This window comes from Salvelinus alpinus, chromosome 30, assembly GCF_045679555.1.
Source record: "Salvelinus alpinus chromosome 30, SLU_Salpinus.1, whole genome shotgun sequence".
Lineage (NCBI taxonomy): Eukaryota > Metazoa > Chordata > Actinopteri > Salmoniformes > Salmonidae > Salvelinus > Salvelinus alpinus.
The window spans coordinates 22,898,320-22,920,632 of record NC_092115.1 but is presented as its reverse complement, the minus strand read 5'-3'; the positions used below and the strand labels follow the sequence as shown (position 1 = coordinate 22,920,632).

Sequence of the window (22,313 nt, the reverse complement as noted above, 5' to 3'; positions counted from 1 at the left end):
CCCGAGCTTAGTTCAACTGTCATACCCAATCAGATCCCAAAATATAAGCTTGCTATACTCCAATGTTTGTAAACAAACACCATGTAGCCTAAAAACATGGTTAAAACTATTATTTTGATGTAATGGATGGTCAGTCCTTGCATCCATAGCTCTTTCCATGAATTTGAGAGTGGTCACGTTTCTCTAGCCCCATCCCACAGCTTTTTAACGAAACGTGGGCGGGGAGAACGCTATTGTTTCAACCGCTTATTGCCGCTTTAAAGTAACACCCACATTGGCTGTAGAAAGAAGAAATTCAGAGTATTACTACTCTTCCCTCCCTGAGAAATAGTGTAGGTGGTCAGTGAAGCGTTCAAGGTTTAATACAGTGTGCAAAGCCATTCACTTATGTTCTGATCTTCATTTTGGATATGTTTGAATAGGTATTCAATGGGAATGAGATCAGAGTTTTCCCATGTATTGTTAACCAAATGTTTGTGGAAGAACTCCTTTCTATGATTCCCAAATGTTGTCTGTGTGCCATCTTTTCTTATTCTGCAGTGCTTAAAACAAGGCTGCTAAACTCTCACAAATTGGAGAGCAATGACATCTTTAAAAAACAAAAGCGTGGTCCAGAAATGTGTGGTGAATATGAGAAGAGAATAGTTGAGTGTCAGTCATACATATTACCATGCAAATTGTATGGAAAATGTTATAATTGGATAGGCCAATTTATCTGGAAGCAATTATGGGAAAAGACAGATAATTCCAAGACTTGCACACATGGTGTTTAATAGTCTTCTGTTGCTTTATGAACTAAAATAATATAATGTTTTAAATAAACTTGGGTTTACACTGAAGATTACGCTTTTAACGTAAATGTATTAACTGGGGAAAGAAAGGCACAGTTTTAACTAGGGGTTTGCATTTCAATTAAAACAGAAAAACTGTCACTGCAAAGTGCATTTGTTAACAGATGGAGGAGAATAGAGGAGGGGCTGTGAATGGGAGAGTGCTTTTATGTCCTTTTATATAATTGTCAATGATGACGAATGCTAACAACAAGTAAAACATTTTAGCTTTGGCAGAAAAAAGAAAACAGAAATACAACAATGTCTAATGTTTGATGCAGTACCCCTGGAGAGTATCTGCTGCTGCAACAGAGAAACGGACTGTCATTGGTCTAGACTCAATACTGAGAGAAACGCAGTGTCTGCAGTACACTTAGTACAGAGAAACTGTACTCTCTGTCGCTCCCTCGCTCGGTCACTCCATTTAGCTCTCTCTCGCTCCCTCGCTCGGTCACTCCATTTAGCGCTCTCTCTCTCTCTCTCTCTCTCTCGGTCACTCCATTTAGCGCTCTCTCTCTCTCTCTCTCTCTCTCTCTCTCTCTCTCTCTCTCTCTCTCTCTCTCTCTCTCTCTCTCTCTCTCTCTCTCTCTCTCTCTCTCTCTCTCTCTCTCTCTCTCTCTCTCTCTCTCTCTCTCTCTCTCTCTCTCTCTCTCTCTCTCTCTCTCTCTCTGATGCTCCCCTTCTGTCTCTACCTCTCTCTCTCTCTCTCTGATGCTCCCCTTCTGTCTCTCGCTCTCTCTACCTCTCTCTCTGATGCTCCCCTTCTGTCTCTCGTTCTCTCTCTCCAATCTCTTGGAGACACAATGTTTCCTGACAATTTCAAGTGTCTGCTGTCTCTGAACTAAGAACTGGTGCTAATGACATTCTTGAGTGTGTCCGTCCATTCAGCCGTCAGTAGGCTGAGGGGCTAATGCTGTTGATGGGTCTCCAGGAACCCATTGTCCCTCATCCATCCCTCCCTCTTCCACCCACCCAACTTCTTGGTTGGAGTTGCAGAGGGAGAGAAAGAGAGAGAGAGATTAAACATTGTTTACCAGTGGATGATTTCCCTGGGACCTAATGAGGAGCAAGCGGCAACGTGACAGGCGTAATCATGGCCGTTTTGTTCTGCCCAGCCAGGGTCTGTGTGCTGTAATTATCAGCCTTTCTTCCCTACTGGCCAGTGGCGGCCAGTGGCTGCCGGTGGCAGCAGTAGTTATTGCAGAGCACTGCTCTGCCTCTGGTTGTCTGTCACCACTGCACCATGGGGGACCAAGGCTTGTCAGCTCTTTGTTTCACCCACCACACTGTGAGACCAGGGAGAGGGAGGGAGGCACAGATACTCTCTCACAGGAGATTCACTTCTGTTCTGGTCCTCATTTCAGAGGTGTTTAAATATGTTTCCCATGTATTGTGAGGGGCTAGTGGTGATGATGTGAAAGCAAGAGTCCATAAGACGATCTAGAGCGCCCATAGAATCTCTACTTCATCAATGTAACACCAACAGTAATGTCTTCAAAATGAAGCCATACAATAACAGCTCAATTAGCTTGAAGCCAGATATCCCACAGTAGTGAGAGAAATAATAACAACCTCTTTAAAGCGGCAAACACAAGGGAGTTACACAATTCCTCTTATAAGATCGTCATAAGTTTTACAGTGATTCACAGTATTACTTTGCAGACAAACATTCTCCAGAGTGCCGACAACGATGTTTTGCGCTGAGCCAGTAAGTGTTGTTGTTGAGGAAATCAAATTGCCAGCAGCAGAGGTATTTCTGTAAATATCTAGTTGTACCCATCCCGCTCGGTGTGTAGGAAAAGGTTCTTCTGTGTCGTCACATCCTGGCACTTTGGTGCAACGACAACGGGCCAGTGTCCCGAATGGCACCCCTTTCCCTATATAGTGTACTACTTTTGAACCCTATGAGCCCTGGTCAAAGGTAGTGCACTATGAAGGGAACAGGGTGCCAGTTTGGACACGACCTTGGATTTGAAATGCATAGCATTTCAGTTTCTTATAATGGAATACTTCTGTATCTGCCTCCAGGGGAAGATAACTGCATCTATTTGATTTGATTTGACCACCTTTTTTCAAATGGGTATGCTCAGTTCCTGAATTCACAAGGCTCCTATTTCTCTCTTTCTTACAAATGTTTAGTTCTTGGTCATTAACAGTTGAGTAAAAAAAAACATTTGCTCAAAATGTATTGTTTGATGCTTAAGTGTGTGTAAATTACCCAATTTATACACTGGTTGTCATTTGTGAGTGACGAAGGTTCAAAAATAGCCGGAGTGGGTCTTTAAACTCCTGATTTAGCCTTTAAAAATGCACCAGTAGAAATTGTATACATAAATGCATCAGCTCCCATGCTGATTCCCTGCTGCCAATGTGTAGGCTTACATGTAATCAACTAAACCTGAATATATACACTGAGTGTACAAAACGTTAGGAACACCTGCTCTTTACATGACATAGACTGACCATATGAATCCAGGTGAAGGCTATAATCCCTTAAAGATGTAACTTGTTAAATCCACTTCAATCAGTGTACATGAAGGGGAGGAGACAGATTATAGAAGGATTTTTAAGTGAGTGTACAAAACAGCTCACCTTCCTAATATTGAGTTGCCGCCCCTCCACTTGCCCTCAGAACAGCCTCAAATCGTCAGGGCATGGAATCTACAAGGTGTCGAAAGCATTCCACAGGGATGCTGGCCCATGTTGACTCCAATGCTTCCCACAGTTGTGTCAAGTTGGCTGGATGTCCTTTGGGTTGTGGACCATTCTTAATACACATGGGAAAGTGTTGAGCATGAAAAACCCAGCAGCGTTGCAATTCTTGACACAAACCGATGCGCCTACTACCATACCCCGTTCAAAGGCACTTGCCCATTCACCCTCTGAATGGCACACATACACAATCCATGTCTCAATTGTCTTAAGGCTTAAAATCCTTCTTTAACCTGTCTCCTCCCCTTCATCTATATCAACTATATCAATGGGCTCCTGAGTTGTGCAGCGGTCAAAGGCACTGCATCTCAGTGCAAGAGGCGTCTCACATCCGGCCGTGATTGGGAGTCCCATAGGGTGGCACACAATTGGCCCCAGCGTCGTCCGGGTTTGGCTAGGGTAGGCCGTCATTGTTAATAAGAATTTTAACTGACTTGCCTAGTTAAATAAAAATAATAAAAAACATCAGACAGGACCTGCAACTACCTACTGAATGTAGCTTGTTTGAGTTGGAGAGTCCATGTGACTTAAAAAATCGTAAATGACTTGGGTTGATGCATCTAAACACTAGGAGCTTACTTCCTAAACTTAATTACATCAAGATCTGGGCTACGCAGACAAATTTGGACATTCTAGTATTGACTGAAACTTGGATCTCTGGGGATATTCTGGACTCCGATATTAATATTGAGTGTTATAATTGGTTCAGAGCTGACAGACAGGGTAGAGGTGGTAGAGAGGCTATTCTTATTAAAAATAATTTCTCTCTCTTGACTGAAATCCATTTCCCTTGGCAAAAATGTTTAGCTACTATATTTAAGCCTTTGTCTGGGGAAAAATGCATCCATAACTGTTATAGGGGTCTACCTACCGTCCTCGCTCGGCTAACCTTTGTGCACTTGAAGAGTTAACTAGTTTGTTGTATTATTTTATTAAATCCTAAGTTATTATCCTGGGTGACCAAAATGATGATTGGGAAATGCAGGCTTCAGACAACAAAAATATTTGTTGTTTGTCTAAGAGATGTAAGAATACAAAAATCTAAGCCTCATGTTATCACAAAGAGGAACTTTAAAAACTTCAGTATAAAGGCTTTTTAATTTTTTTTTTTTTTACATTATCTTTATTTTTGTGACCTTAATTAAATTTCAGCTATCCCTGAACCTGATTTATCTTTGAGCCCTTTTGCAGATGTCTTCAATACTATTGTGGATAATCATGCTCCCTAAAGGTAGATGAAATGCCTGGTACACTCTTTATCAGAAGTAATTCATAAAAGAGATGATGTTGGTGTCACGCCCTGACCATAGATTGCTTTGCATGTTTCTATGTTTTGTTTGGTCAGGGTGTGATGTGGGTGGGCATTCTATGTTGTATGTCTAGGTTGTCTATTTCTGTGTTTGGCCTAGTATGGTTCCCAATCAGAGGCAGGTGTCAGTCGTTGTCTCTGATTGGGAGCCATATTTAGGTAGCCTGTTTTTATTTGTGTTTTGTGGGTGGTTGTATCCTGTGTTAGTGTTTTCACCATACGAGACTGTTTCGGGTTGTTTGTACGTTTGTTATTTTCGTTCAGTGTTCGTTTTGATTTATTAAATATATCGTTATGGACACTTACCACGCTGCGCATTGGTCCGACATTTCATACTCCTCTTCAGAAGAGGACGAAACCCGTTACAGTTGGGGTCAAGGCCAGGAACACAAGCCTTTAAGATACTGAGGAATTATTGGGTAAGACAAATCCGAAAGTTTAAATCTGATTATAATGTAAAGACTTTCAGATTGTAATTGAACCCGGCTAAATTCTGGAAAACTGTCAAATCCCTGAAGAGTTCTACTTCCTCCTCTCTGCCACAACAAATTCATTCAGACAATGGCCTTATTACGTTAAAAAAATGCCATCATTGATGCATTTAATCAGCATTTTATTTCAGCGGGCTATCTCTTTGAAATAACTTCTAAGCATATTCACAATGATATTTGGCAGGATGCTAATAGGGAAAACTTGCTGAATGACTTGCTGAAGGATCAGAGAATTTATAGTCAAAGCTTTTCTTTTAGGCTATTTACAGAAAAAGAGGTCCTGGATGCTTTGCTAGCAATAGGCAACAAGAAATCCACAGGGGCTGACAAATTGGATCCTGGTCTGCTTAAGTGTGCAGCGCCCATCATTGTTTGCTCAATAACCCACATTTTCAATTTAACATTGTTATCAGGAAATATTCCAAAAGTATGGAAATCAGCTCTTGCTCTGCCACTCCACAAGCGCAGGGATAGTAGTGATCTTAATCATTATCTCTCCATTTCAAGACTTCTTTGTCTAGCTAAGAATCTTGAATCCTTGGTAAATGTAGACCTTTTCTCTTTTTTTATCTGAGAAATATGTTTTGAATGTAAACCAAACAGGGTTTAGGCCTGGGCATAGCACTATTACAGCAACCACTTCAGCTGTTATTGATCTTGTCAATGCGTTAGACACTAAAATGAAATGTGATGCTTTGTTTGTAGACCTGTCAAAAGTTTTTGATACTGTTGATCATGCTATTTTATTGAATAAGTTGTCTTCAACAGGCCTGAGCTCTGACGCCTGTTCATGATTTCATGATTATCTTAGTGACATAACTCAGGCCATCGTGATTGATGGGGTTAAGTCTGAATTTCTTGAATTACATAAAGGTGTACCACAGGGGTCGATTTTGGGACCTGTTCTCTTCACTTCTTTATATAAACACCATTGGTCAATCTGTTTAAAATTGTAAACTTAATCTATATGCGGATAATAATATTATGTATGCTACTGCCCCGACTGTTGATCTGGCTGTGTTAAAACTACAGTCAGATTTTATAGCTATGCAGGAATGATTCCTGATTTAAAATGTGTGCTTAATACAGGCAAAACAAAATCCATGTTGTTTTAAAAATTTCATAAGAATGTTTCCGATGAACTACATGTTCACTCATTAGAGGGTTCTCCAATCAAACGTGTTCCCACATATAAATATTTAGGCATTTGGATTGATATGGATTTAACGTTCAAAAAACATATAGATGAGCTGGTTAAGAAGCTAAGATTAATTAATTTTTTTTTCTACAGCAACATTTCCTGCCTTCAGGAAGCAGATCCTTCAGTCAACGTTTTTATCTGTTCTTGATTATGGTGATGTTATTTATCAAAGTGCAGTTGCTACTACTCTTAAACCTTTGGATGCCATCTACCATAGTGCCTGTCGTTTTTTTACAGGTGACAGTTTTGATACTCATCACTGCAGATTGGCTGGACTTCACTAAAGACCCGTAGAGCTCTACATTACTCCCTTTTTGTTTACAAGTCCCTACTTCATAAACTTCCATCTTATCTAACTTTGCTGTTGAAGTATAGACACCTGATTTGCCTAAACCAATCCTGTGAACGGATAACTCTTGAGGTTTCTAGCGTCTCCAACGAGCTAGGCAAAATTAAAAATAAATGTAATATTGATGTTCTGGTGTCATTTGGGCAATTTCAAGTATTGATTTGGGACTTATTTGTGGATGAATGTAACTGTTTATCTGGGTGATTTGTGCTGTTATATTTTGTGATTCCTATGACTATGTTTTTGTATTTTAATGTGTTATATACAGTGGGGAGAACAAGTATTTGATACACTGCCGATTTTGCAGGTTTTCCTACTTACAAAAAATCCAGAAAATCACATTGTATGATTTTTAAATAATTAATTTGCATTTTATTGCATGACATAAGTATTTGATCACCTACCAACCAGTAAGAATTCCGGCTCTCACAGACCTGTTAGTTTTTCTTTAAGAAGCCCTCCTGTTCTCCACTCATTACCTGTATTAACTGCACCTGTTTGAACTCGTTACCTGTATAAAAGACACCTGTCCACACACAATCAAACAGATTCCAACCTCTCCACAATGGCCAAGACCAGAGAGCTGTGTAAGGACATCAGGGATAAAATTGTAGACCTGCACAAGGCTGGGATGGGCTACAGGACAATAGGCAAGCAGCTTGGTGAGAAGGAAACAACTGTTGGCGCAATTATTAGAAAATGGAAGAAGTTCAAGATGACGGTCAATCACCCTCGGTCTGGGGCTCCATGCAAGATTTCACCTCGTGGGGCATCAATGATCATGAGGAAGGTGAGGGATCAGCCCAGAACTACACGGCAGGACCTGGTCAATGACCTGAAGAGAGCTGGGACCACAGTCTCAAAGAAAACCATTAGTAACACACTACGCCGTCATGGATTAAAATCCTGCAGCGGACGCAAGGTCCCCCTGCTTAAGCCAGTGCATGTCCAGGCCTGTCTGAAGTTTGCCAATGACCATCTGGATGATCCAGAGGAGGAATGGGAGAAGGTCATGTGGTCTGATGAGACAAAAATAGAGCTTTTTGGTCTAACTCCACTCGCCGTGTTTGGAGGAAGAAGAAGTATGAGTACAACCCCAAGAACACCATCCCAACCGTGAAGCATGGAGGTGGAAACATCATTCTTTGGGGATGCTTTTCTGCAAAGGGGACAGGACGACTGCACCGTATTGAGGGGAGGATGGATGGGGCCATGTATCGCAAGATCTTGGCCAACAACCTCCTTCCCTCAGTAAGAGCATTGAAGATGGGTCATGGCTGGGTCTTCCAGCATGACAACGACACGAAGCACACAGCCATGGCAACTAAGGAGTGGCTCCGTAAGAAGCATCTCAAGGTCCTGGAGTGGCCTAGCCAGTCTCCAGACCTGAACCCAATAGAAAATCTTTGGAGGGAGCTGAAAGTCCGTATTGCCCAGCGACAGCCCCGAAACCTGAAGGATCTGGAGAAGATCTGTAGGGAGGAGTGGGCCAAAATCCCTGCTGCAGTGTGTGCAAACCTAGTCAAGAACTACAGGAAACGTATGATCTCTGTAATTGCAAACAAAGGTTTCTGTACCAAATATTAAGTTCTGCTTTTCTGATGTATCAAATACTTATGTCATGCAATAAAATGCAAATTAATTATTTAAAAATCATACAATGTGATTTTCTGGATTTTTGTTTTAGATTCCGTCTCTCATAGTTGAAGTGTACCTATGATAAAAATTACAGACCTCTACATGCTTTGTAAGTAGGAAAACCTGCAAAATCGGCAGTGTATCAAATACTTGTTCTCCCCACTGTATGTAACAGTTTAACTTTAGTCCGTCCCCTCGCCCCGACCCGGGCGCGAACCAGGGACCCTCTGCACACATCAACAACAGTCACCCACGAAGCATCGTTACCCAGCGCTCCACAAGAGCCGCGGCCCTTGCAGAGCAAGGGGAACCACTACTTCAAGGTCTCAAAGCAAGTGACGTCACCGATTGAAACGCTATTAGCACGCACCACCGCTAACTAGCTAGCCATTTCACATCGGTTACATTCACCCCCCTTTCGATCTCCTCCTTTTCCGCAGCAACCAGTTATCCGGGTCAACAGCATCAATGTAACAGTATAACTTTACGTCCGTCCCCTCGCCCCGGGCGCGAACCAGGGACCCTCTGCACACATCAACAATAGTCACCCACGAAGCATCGTTACCCATCGCTCCAAAAAAGCCGCGGCCCTTGCAGAGCAAGGGGAACCACTACTTCAAGGTCTCAAAGCGAGTGACGTCACCGATTGAAACGCTATTAGCGCGCACCACCGCTAACTAGCTAGCCATTTCACATCGGTTACATATACAGTACCAGACAAACATTTGGACACACCTATTCATTAAAAGGTTTTTCTTAATTTTTATTATTTTCTACATTGCAGAATAATAGTGAAGACATCAAAATTATGAAATAACACATATTGGAATCATGTAGTAACCAAAAAAGTGTTTTAGGTCAGTTAGGATCACCACTTAATTTAAGAATGTGAAATGTCAGAATAATAGCAGAGAGAATGATTTATTTCAGCTTTTATTTCTTTCATCACATTCCCAGTGGGTCAGAAGTTTACATACACTCAATTAGTATTTGATAGCATTGCATTTAAATTGTTTAACTTGGGTCAAATGTTTTGGGTAGCCTTCCACAAGCTTCCCACAATAAGTTGGGTGAATTTTGGCCCATTCCACCTGACAGAGCTGGTGTAGCTGAGTCAGGTTTGTAGGCCTCCTTGCTCACACACGCTTTTTCAGTTCTGCCCACATATTTTCTATGGGATTGAGGTCAGGGCTTGTGAAGGCCACTCCAATACCTTGACTTTGTTGTCCTTAAGCCATTTTGCCACAACTTTGGAAGTATGCTTGGGGTCATTGTCCATTTGGAAGACCCATTGTGACCAAGCTTTAACTTCCTGATTGATGTCTTGAGATGTTGATTCAATATATCCACATCGTTTTCTTTTCTCATGATGCTATCTATTTTGTGAAGTGCACCAGTCCCTACTGCAGCAAAGCACCCCCACAACATGACGCTGCCACCCCTGTGCTTCACGGTTGGAATGATGTTCTTCGGCTTGCAAGCATTCCCCTTTTTCCTCCAAATATAACAATGGTCATTATGGCTAAACAGTTCCATTTTTGTTTCATCAGACCAGAGGACATTTCTCCAAAAAGTATGATCTTTGTCCCCATGTGCAGTTGCAAACCATTGTCTGAATTTTTTATGGCGGTTTTGGAGCAGTGGTTTCTTCCTTGCTGAGCGGCCTTTCAGGTTATGTCGATATAGGACTTGTTTTACTGTGGATATAGATACTTTTGTACCTGTTTCCTCCAGCATCTTCACAAGGTCCTTTGCTGTTGTTCTGGGATTGATTTGCACTTTTTGCACCAAAATACGTTAATCTCTAGGAGACAGAACGCGTCTCCTTCCTGATCGGTATGGTGGCTGCGTGGTCCCATGGTGTTTATACTTGTGTACTATTGTTTGTACAGATGAACGTGGTACCTTCAGGCGTTTGGATATTGCACCCAAGGATGAACTGGACGTGTGGTGGTCTACAATTTTTTTTCTGAGGTCTTGGCTGATTTCTTTTGATTTTCCCATGATGTCAAGCAAAGATTCACTGAGTTTGAAGGTAGGCCTTGAAATACATCCACAGGTACACCTCCAATTGACTCAAATGATGTCAATTAGCCTATCAGAAGCTTCTAATGCCATGACATCATTTTCTGGAATTTGTTGTTTAAAGGCACAGTCAACGTAGTGTATGTAAACTTCTGACCCACTGGAATTGTGATACAGTGAAATAATCTGTCTGTAAACAATTGTTGGAAAAATTACTTGTGTCATGCACAAAGTAGATGTCCTAACCGATTTGCCAAAACTATAGTTTGTTAACAAGAAATGTGTGGAGTGGTTGAAAAACGAGTTTTAATGACTGACTTTAACTTCCGACTTCAAATGTATATATTTTATATTGTATATTCTTCAAAGAAGCCACTCTTTGCCTTGATGACAGCTTTGCACACTCTTGGCATTCTCTCATCCAGCTTCACATGGAATGCTTTTCCAACAGTCTTGAAGGAGTTCCCACATATGCTGAGCATTTGTTGGCTGCTTTTCCTTCACTCTTCGGCCCAACTCATCCAAAACCATGTCAATTGGGTTGAGGTCGGGTGATTGTAGAGGCCAGGTCATCTGATGCAGCACTCCATCACTCTCCTTATTGGTCAAATAGCCCTTACACAGCCTGGAGGTGTGTTGGGTCTTTGTCCTGTTGAAAAACAAATTATAGTCCCACTAAGCGCAAACCAGATGGGATGGCGTATCGCTGCTGAATGCTGTGGTAGCCATGCTGGTTAAGTGTGCCTTGAATTCTAAATAAATCACAGACAGTGTCACCAGCAAAGCACCCCCCACCATCACACCTCCTCTTCCCTGTTTCATCCATTCACCTACTCTGCGTCTCACAAAGACACGGCGGTTGGAACCTAAAATCTCAAATTTGGACTCATCAGACCAAAGCACAGATTTCCACCTGTCTAATGTCCATTGCTCATGTTTGTTGGCCCAATCAAGTATTTTCTTCTTATGGGTGTCCTTTAGTAGTGGATTCTTTGCAGCAATTCGACCATGAAGGCCTGATTCATGCAGTCTCGTCTGAACAGTTGATGTTGAGATGTGTCTGTCACCTGAACTTTGAAGCATTTATTTGGGCTGCAATTTCAGAGTCTGGTAACTCTCATGAACTTGTCCTCTGCAGCAGAGGTAACTCTGGGTCTTCTTTTCCTGTGGCAGTCCTCATGAGAGCCAGTTTCATCATAGCGCTTGATGGTTTTTGCGATTGCATTTGAAGAAACTTTAAAAGTTCTTGAAATTGTCCTCATTGACTGACCTTCATGTCTTAAAGTAATGATGGACTGTCGTTTCTCTTTGCTAATTTGAGCTGTTCTTGTCATAAAATGGACTTGGTCTTAGCCCTATTTGGTATATAGAAGATTTACCAACCCTACCTTGTCACAAGACAACTGATTGGCTCAAACACATTAAGAAGGAAAGAAATTCCACAAATTAACTTTTAACAAGGCACACCTGTTAATTGAAATTAATTCCAGGTGACTACCTCATGAAGCTGGTTGAGATAATGCCAAGAGTGTGCAAAGCTGTCATGAAGGCAAAGGGTGGCTACTTTGAAACATCTCAAATATAAATATGATTCCATGTGTTACTTTATAGTTTTGATGTCTTCACTATTACTCTATAGTGAAAAATAGTAAAAAATTAAGAAAAACCCTAGAATGAGTAGGTGTGTCCAAACTTTTGACTGGTACTGTATACAAAAGTATGTGGACACCCCTTCAAATTAGTGGATTTGGCTATTTCAGCCACACCCGTAGCTGACAGGTAAATACAATCGAGCACACAGCCATGAAATCTCCATAGACAAACATTGTCAGTAGAATGGCCTTACTGAAGAGCTCAGTGACTTCCAACGTGGCACCGTCAAAGGATGCCACATTTCCAACAAGTCAGTTCGTCAAATTTCTGCCCTGTTAAAGCTGCCCCGGTCAACTAAGTGCTGTTATTGTTAAGTGTAAACATCTAGGAACAACATCAAGGCAAAGGGTGGCTACTTTCAAGAATCTAAAATCTAAAATATATTTTGATTTGTTTAACACTTTTCTGGTTACTACATGATTCCATATGTGTTATTTCATAGTTTTGATGTCTTCACTATTATTCTACAATGTGGAAAATAGTAAAAATAAAGAAAAAGCCTTGAATGAGTAGGTGTGTCCAAACTTTTGACTTGTACTGTATATTTGGGGTATAATGTGTATATTTATGTTGTATTATACAAGGCGCATTTGTCTCAATATGTCTTCCCTGTTAAAATAAAGGTTAAAGAAACATTTTAAAATCTACACTGATTGAAGTGGATTTAACAAGTAACATCAATAAGGGATCATAGCATTCACCTGGTCAGTCTATGTCATGGAAAGAGCAGGTGTTCTTAATGTTTTGTACACTCAGTGTATATAGGCAACATCAAAGCACAACAAAACTGAACTGCATAGCTGTGAAAAACAGTACACAGTAACACAGACATCAACATTAGCATAATTCAAGGTCAATAACAGTCACAGATCAACTGTGCTTTCAAAATGGGGGAATGAATAGGGTGAATCATGCGCGGTACCCTTCCCCACCCATTCCCCATGTGAATATTCACTCATTATTTCTAATAAAACAATCATTAATATTCAACGCACGAAACACAGTGTGCATAAGCAATACCAGGCATCTTACTAAAGCTAAGCAATCTGTTTTATCAAATTGTATATTGTAAAGCACTGCTTTGCTTTAGTTCGTTCTAAAGTACAGCATCCCAACACTATAAAGCAGAGTTTAGTATACTGAAAAGGTACTTACAATTGGGCTGGCATTGATGTAATCTGAATTGCTGTGGCTGTTTTCAACCTTCAAGGCAATTCTTGAGTGATCATCTGAAATATAAATGGAGGAATTTATTGCACCAACTCAACCTCCTCTACAAGGACTCATCACCGTGCTCGGCCTGCCTGCAGTGTGTTATAAGCACTGGAATGCTCAAATACTCAAAACACCCTCAAACATAACCTTTAAGCTATCACTCAAACCTAAAGCAAACCTGCTCCATATATCTTATCATTTGAAATAGTCTCAGATGGGTGCAATTGACAGTAGCATGATATCTAACAGGAGGAGAGCTTACAGGCCTTGTGACCTGGGGTGATCTAGTGGTCTAAGCTGCTGCCTGATGTACTGCTGTGAGCATGGGTTCAAATCCCATTCACTGCTCTTTTAGCACACTCTTCTACCTTTCCTCTCTATCCAATAAACATGGAACAATACGGAAGGAGTGGGACTGCCCCACTCCTTTAAAAACAGAATAATAACTTACAGGCCACCACAGCATTGGAGCGGTTCTTCTTTGTGTTCCCGGCCCCCAGGCCTGTAGTGGAGGCGTTGGGCTCAGCCTGATACGCACACAGAGCCTCCCACTCCTTCTCCAGACGATTCTTGTTCTTCAGGTGGTCCTCCATGTAAGACTAGGGAGGAAAAAGAAGACATGGAGTCAATATGCATTCAATAACTATAGTTGTACCCATCATGTCAGTTGGTGTGTATTCCTCCTCAATGTAAGACTAAGGAGGTTGAGGAAAGAGAATATATTAACCAGGTAAGTCAATTGAGAAGACATTATCTTTGACAATAATGATCTGACCAAGAAGGAGCAATGCAAAGAAAGACATAAACAACTCAAAATTGAATATTCCTAATTCAGCAGGAGTAATTATGAGCTAGTAGAAATGTTCTTATAATTATATGAATAATAATGCTAATGTTTTGTGCCATTTGGTTCCGAGGTGTGTGTGTGTGTGTCTTTATTATTGTTAACTAGGGTCTCTATTATCTATGGTCTCTATGTGGTCCTAGCGGTATAGATGTAGGATCAAAATTGTATCACTTTTGTTGCTGAGAAATTTATTTCACAGCAGGAAATGCAATCTTCTACTGTATTTTAGGTTTAAAAAAGACTTCAAAAGTTAGTAATTTCCACTTTGAAATTTGACTTGATTTGCCCTAACAAAAAATGTATCAACCCCTACAAAAATGTCCATAAAAGCTGCAATATGTAACTTTTTGAGCAACCCTACCAAATCCACAGAGAAATGTGTTATAGACATTTTATTCTCATTGAAAGCAAGTCTAAGAAGTGGAAGATCTGTTCTATGTTTTGCGTTCAGAGGTTTTGTTTTTGCATTTTTTACTTTCGGTTTTGAAAATATATTTCACCGTTTAGATGGTACAATGATTCTCTACAATATATTACTTGTTTTGTCACAAACTGAAATTAGGCGAACTATTCGAATTTTAGCAAACAGGAAATGGCGGAGAGATTTCTGCATAGTGCATCTTTAATTATAATCCACATAATTCAAATTTGCTGTTGCTGCATGATTATTTTCCTGGTGTAGAAAACTGGCTCAAATGAAAAAACTACATCTGTAATCAGGAACAGGAATAGTTCCCTCACAATGATAAGCCATTCAACCGAGCCCATTACCTCTCATACTGTATTCATCATTAAGTCAGGAGCACTGACTTTGATTAACTGCCACTAATGAGATTGTCAAAGCTAAATGTGAAACCTACTGTAGCATGTTTTAGCACGGGGGCCAAAAGGGTAGACTAGCTATTGTTCCTCTCTGTTGATAGAGGACAGTTGGACTGAGATGGTTGTTGGACATCAATGATTATCCAGGGTCCATACACAAACAGGCAGGAAACAATCACCAGAAATGTCTCTTTAAAGCTGCATTATGTCACTTTTTGGGCGACCCAACCAAATTCACATAGAAATGTGAGTAATAGATCTGTCATTCTCATTGAAAACAAGTCTAAGAAATGGTAGATCTGTTCTATGTGGGCTATTTCTACACTTCCCAATCTTAAACTTTTACTTTCGATTTTGTACAATATTTTTGGTTATTGAAAGATATTTCACAACGTTTTAGATGGTACAATGATTCTCTACACTTCTTGTTTTGTCACATCAACTTAAATTATGTGAACTATTAGAATTTGTATTAATTAAATAAAATAGTCTCCTAAAACGGACTCAATGTCTGCGTCAGAAATGACACCCTATTTCCTATGTAGTACACTACTACCATACTACCCATAGGGATCTGGTCAAAAGCAGTGTACTATATACAGTAGGCTGCCATTTAGGACACAACCCTAATGTAATTCTATTAATAACATAAGATTACAAATGAGTGGGGACATAATCTGGATTCATGTTCATTACTCAAAGAGGCTTAATAGACTTTCTCTTAACAGGGCACTACTTGACCAGAGCCGTATGGGCCCTGGTCAAAAGTACTGCAGTGCACTAGGGAATAGGGTGACATTTTGGATGTATCCTTGTCTGACTCTTACTCACTATGATATTGTTTTTTCAATGTGGAATACAGCATACAGAGATGATCCACACACACACACACACACACACACACACACACACACACACACACACACACACACACACACACACACACACACACACACACACACACACACACACACACACACACACACACACACACACACACACATTCCATTTAACAATGCTACTTTAATCCCTGCCCACACTACCCCGGCACACCTCGGTCTCCATATCATATCAACACATATTACATTATGTGCTGACACACTGAACACAGTCTGGGAAATGGGCTACATTTTTTAGCAGGGCACGAATTCATGGCCCTTCCTTGATTTAGCCCCTTATCGAATAGCAGCTTCGTTCTGTACTTATCTCCTTCCCAAATACCCCCTCCTCTACCCCTGCATCCCTCCTCCACCAGCCCTACCTGCCAGGGCATCAGAGAGACACACTCTCCTCTGTGCTAATGCCAGAGTAATGGGGTTTTGTACTATGTAAAGGGATTATTGCAATCCAATCAGGAGGTGCTGAGATCACCATGTGTCAGGCAAACACTGGCTAATCCCCTTACTGCTGGGTTTACAGCTGCCAAAGGTGCTCAATAAAATCAGAATGAAATAACGCTCGATGAGGAAGTAGCGCTCGGCTCAGGGCTGCTCAGAGCTGTCGATGACGTTGAGGCAAGGCTAGAGCCTCGTAATGAACTAGAATAGAGCACCTGGGTAGGAGAAGGACATATGCACATACTGTATAAGCAGTTTGGTTTGACACTGATGGAGTGGTTCACAAATGGCACCCTATTCCCTATATACTGTAATCCACAACTTTTGACCAGAGCCCATCAAATGGAGTGCACTAAATAGGGAATAGGGGGCCATTTTGGACGTAGACATGGAGATGCCAGGAAAAGGAACTAGCGTACAACTGCAACTTACACAGTACAGTGAGGTAGCTACAGTATAACAAGGTTCCAATAAAGCAAGTTTTTTTGAAATCCTGGATTAAGTTTATATGGGATATGTCCCAGATGACACTACTTTTGACCAGAGCCCATCAAAGAGAGTGCATTATAAAGGGAACAGGGTGCCATTTGGGACACAGACATGGAATAGGGGGTATCATGGAAGATTAAGACCTGCTCCTAAACACATATTGTGCTTTCCAACATAAATGTTCCCGATAGGCTTTTCCTCTGACACTGTCCTGTATTAAAGTGATTAAACAACATATTACTTCATATACACATTGTGCCTGCGACATTGTGGTGTAAAGTAACACGCCAAATTACACCTCAGCACACACCCTCACACTCAAAATAACTTCCGACTTGGCGGCTTCGCAAACCCCTAATCTATATAGACTCCAAGCAGTATAATCTATAACACTTACTGGGCCAACAACAAAAGACAAGATAATGTGCTTTATATATAGGGCAAGTTAATCCGCTTAAGGCACAGCCAAGTCTCTTTATGAAGTCATATTCTGAACAAGTCACATGGGAAAAAGTAATACATTAACATAGATAAGATGGTGCAAGCCATTTCTCAAATTAAAATCAGTTGGGGATCATGATGTTGTGGGATTTGCAGCTTTACAGAAGGCAATTAATTTTGAGTGTAAAAAACTTAGTAAGCAATTATGCTTTTTTCTGACACCCACAGTTTTAATACAATGTACTGTAAGTATGCAGCTCGTACTGTTGGTACTGTCTTTCTGTACTGCTTGTGAAAACTCAATATCATTTCAGAATAGTGCTGGTCTGACTCTGGTCATATGATATGTCTGAGAAAACTACTCAGAACATTTACTGTGGCTAGATGAACAATCACTTTTAAGAAAGGGCATTATGGACTTCAGTGTTGATGTCCATAAGAATTGCTATGGTGTTTGGAATGAATACAGACCACTAAAAACATTTAAACTAAAATACAGACTTCTAAAAACATATCAACTAAAATACAGACCACAAAAAACATATAAACTAATATACAAACTACTAACAACGTATCAACTAAAATACAGACCACAAAAAACATATAAACTAATATACAAACTACTAACAACGTATCAACTAAAAGCTTATCACACACAGTACTGAACAAAGAAAAAGTATCCCTTGACCTGAAAGCTTCAGGAAAAACAAAAAAGGGAAACATCAACCCTTCTCTATCAAGAAGATGGTATTATTTTTATTTTACTGGATCACAGTAGCAGTTGTTGTTGTTGACTGCATTTGGCCTGTAGTTGTACTTCTATCTCTAAGACAGACAGTTCAGCTGTGAAAGAGGGACCCCTTGTGAGGAGATGAAAATGGGAGGGAGAGAAGAGAGGGGAGGGAGAGAAGAGTGGGAGAGGAGAGAAAGAGGAGAGAAGATAGAGGAAAGGGGGAAGAGGAGAGAGAGAGGAAAGGGGGAAGGAGGAGAGAGAGAGGAAAGGGGGAAGGAGGAGAGAGAGAGGAGAGGGGAAGGAGGAGAGAGAGAGGAGAGGGGAAGGAGGAGAGAGAGAGGAGAGGGGGGATTAATTGCAGAAGAGAGAGGCGTGCCCCTGGATCTGCCCAAGTCTCTTGCAGAATGTAATGAAGCAGGGCATTCAGGATGGGGGGCGGGGCCAGGGGCACAGTCGGCAGTGGGAAGGCAGGGAGCGTGGCTCACACCTGAAAAATTTGCCAGTATAATGAACACTGAATAGAACCTCTCCAATGACGACCTCATGGCCCAGTTCATTCTCATATTTAAACTGGCGTACATGAGAGGACGGGACAAACAATTTGACCGATCCGTTGAAAATGGGCTCAGTTGAGTAGCAGCACATGTTACTATCTGCTGCCAAGGAGATGTCCAAGGTACTGAAGCTCACAGAGCTTTCTCTCATGTTACCCTGCTGCTCCACTCACTGCCAGTCAGTCAGAATAGCACAGCCAGACAGAGGGTCAACCGTTGTGTGTGTGCGTTCATGTGCATGTCTGTGTGTCTCATATACTCCCAGCATAAATCTCAGGGGCAATTAAGAGCTTCATGCCAACTGAACACATCCCATGGCCCTTCTATCACTGTGAGAAACATATGATGCATGTAGACTCAGAGCAGAAGGACAGAGTTATGTGAAGAATAGCTATGTATTGCAATTATGGTAGACTGAGTTTTTCAGAATCAATGGATATTTTAATCTGTGGGAAAAGAAGACATGTGGAACAAGCCTGCTCATGAAAATGGGGCTGTAATGAGATGAATAGAAACAGAGAGAGAGATGGTGCCGGAGAGAGAGAGAGAGACAGAGTAGGAGGAGAGGAAGAAAGAGACTATGTGCGAGAGAGAGAAAGAAAAAGAAAGACAGACGGGATAGAGAGAGAGATGAGACACAATGACAGACAGACAGACAAACAGTCAGACAGTCAGACAGAAATAAGGATATAGTGATGTTTACCAGGATCATGTGTCCAGTGGAGATGTCCATGTTGGAGTGGACGGGTTCCTCAGACCAGGAGGAGGTGGAGCTTCGTGCCGAGGGGCTGACCATGGGCCCCCCGTCGCTGAATTGGGACGACACACTGTTGAGCCGTGACGACACACTGTGCATCGGCTCTGGACGCTCCGCCGGCGGCTTGACCGACATCCGCTGACGACACAGCTCCTAGGAGCAGAAAGAGGGACACGGGTAGACTATGAGCACAGTAACAAAGTAAACTCACTTATTACGTGAAATACATGTTTTCATATCCTAATGTTTCTTAAGACCTACCTATACAGAAACAATGTATTTTTATGGTATACATTAAATTGATTATTAATAGGCTGTTTAAAATATAAACTCAGCAAAAAAAGAAACCAGAACCCTGTCTTTCAAAGATAATTCGTAAAAATCCAAATAACTTCACAGATCTTCATTGTAAAGGGTTTAAACACTGTTTCCCATGCTTGTTCAATGAATCATAAACAATTAATGAACATGTACCTGTGTAACGGTCGTTAAGACACTAACACCTTACAGACGGTAGGCAATTAAGGTCACAGTTATGAAAACTTAGGACACTAAAGAGGCCTTTCTACTGACTCTGAAAAACACCAAAAGAAAGATGCCACTGTCCCTGCTCATCTGCGTGAATGTGCCTTAGTCATGCTGCAAGGAGGCATGAGGACTGCAGATGTGGCCAGGGCAATAAATAGCAATGTCCCTGTGAGACGCCTAAGACAGCACTACAGGGAGACATGACGGACAGCTGATCGTCCTCGCAGTGGCAGACCACGTGTAACAACACCTGCACAGGATCAGTACATCCGAACATCACACCTGCGGGACAGGTACAGGATGGCAACAACAACTGCCTGAGTTACACCAGGAACGCACAATCCCTCCATCAGTGCTCAGACTGTCCGCAATAGGCTGAGAGAGGCTGGACTGAGGGCTTGTATCCCTGTTCTAAGGCAGGTCCTCACCAGACATCACCGGCAACAACGTCGCTGGACCAGATAGGACTGGCAAAAAGTGCTCTTCACTGACGAGTCGCGGGTGATGGTCGGATTTGCGTTTATCGTCGAAGGAATGTGCGTTACACCAAGGCCTGTACTCTGGAGTGGGATCAAATTGGAGGTGGAAGGTCCGTCATGGTCTGGGGCGGTGTGTCACAACATCATCGGACTGAGCTTGTTGTCATTGCAGGCAATCTCAACGCTGTGCGTTACAGGGGAGACATCCTCCTCCCTCATGTGGTACCTTTCCTGCAGGCTCATCCTGACATGACCCTCCAGCATGACTATGCCACCAGCCATACTGCTCGATCTGTGCGTGATTTCCTGCAAAACAGGAATGTCAGTGTTCTGCCATGGCCAGTGAAGAGCCCGGATCTCAATCCCATTGAGCATGTCTGGGACCTGTTGGATCAGAGGGTGAGGGCTAGGGCCATTCCCCCCAGAAATGTCTGTGAACTTGCAGGTGCCTTGGTGAAGAGTGGGGTAACATCTCACAGCAAGAACTGGCAAATCTGGTGCAGTCCATGAGGAGGAGATGCATTGCAGTACTTAATGCAGCTGGTGGCCACACCAGATACTGACTGTTACTTTTGATTTTGATCCCTCCTTTGTTCAGGGACACATTATTCCATTTCTGTTTGTCACATGTCTGTGAAACTTGTTCAGTTTGTGTCTCAGTTGTTGAATCTTATGTTCATACAAATATTTACGCATGTTAAGTTTTCTGAAAATAAACGCAGTTGACAGTGAGAGTACGTTTCTTTTTTTGCTGAGTTTAGATGTTCCTAAGGCGACATAGGCTGCTTCTTGCTTCCAAACGGTTTTGGTGTTAATGACCAACTCCAAGGAAACGGCTGCCGTCGCTAAATTTACGTCACTATTATAGACTACCTTTGGGAGTGCACATTCACAATCAATGAGGGTTTGACTGATGTCATATAATTTTTGCTATTGCGCACGTTAACATTTACAGTTTGCATACTATCAGCTTACATGATGTTAGTGGCTTGGCACGTCTAATGAAAATACAAAAGGCCTATATAAAAGGCCCTTCTGTAGAGTCATTTTAGTATTTTGTATTCGAGCATGTGTTCAACCTGTTATTTCAGTAATACTGAAATAGTTATTACATTTTCTCCAAGACAATGTGTTCAAATTATTATTTTTCTCTGCTTCATGATCTGGGTTGCATTCCAAATGGCACCATATTCCTTTTCTAGTGCACTACTTTTGACCAGGGCCCAAGGGGGAATATGGAGGGAATAGGGTGCCATTTAAGACGCAACCCTGGAGTCAGTCTGTTATACAGTATATGGTTGATCACCATGTTGTATTGTAGGATGTGGAGGAATGTTGAAAACAAAAACCCTTCGTCAAAAGATACATCTGTTCTCCAGTGTGAGCCAGAGACAGACGATGGAATGACATTTTCTCTAATAATGAGTTCAAATTATACTTTTTCTCAGTCACAGCTGAGTGAGGATATCTGTTGGGGTAGCAGTGATGTAGCCTAGCTAATGTCAGAGGACATCTAGCTACACATGCTCCAGTCATTAGGAGAGAGATAATCATGATTAACACTTGCTGTGAGTGACAACACAAGTCATTTCACCATCCCTTCATTATCTCACTACTCCTCATTCTCCCTCTGACCTTGATCTATTGGCTGTCGTCTAAACCATAACCATGGCAATTAGGTCTGTCTGTGTTTTACCAGCAACCATACACTTAGTACCATTAACTGGTAAGGGTATATGGTGTGCTTACACTCTGCTTCAGCGTAAGCACACACAATATCTGCAACGTTATAGAAAAATACAGGAATCCAGCTAGTCATATTTCTATTAACATGCTAGAAGTCTAGTAACTTATAACCACTCAATTCAACAAAAATCTCTCCGTCTGCCTGCGTGACTGTCTA

The 22,313-nt window shown here is 41.6% G+C and overlaps 1 protein-coding gene across 1 annotated transcript in view; it reads right to left on the bottom strand.

Annotated features, from left to right (window-relative positions):
• LOC139559970 (receptor-type tyrosine-protein phosphatase N2-like) overlaps positions 1 to 22,313 on the bottom strand; it is a 189,022-nt gene that overhangs the window by 17,056 nt on the left and 149,653 nt on the right. Inside the window, exons 16-18 of the mRNA XM_071376469.1 lie at positions 19,350 to 19,556; positions 13,875 to 14,022; positions 13,364 to 13,437 (exon numbers count right to left, since the gene is read on the bottom strand). Coding sequence (XP_071232570.1) covers positions 13,364 to 13,437; positions 13,875 to 14,022; positions 19,350 to 19,556 — 429 coding nt within the window. The remainder of the gene's footprint in view (positions 1 to 13,363; positions 13,438 to 13,874; positions 14,023 to 19,349; positions 19,557 to 22,313) is intronic.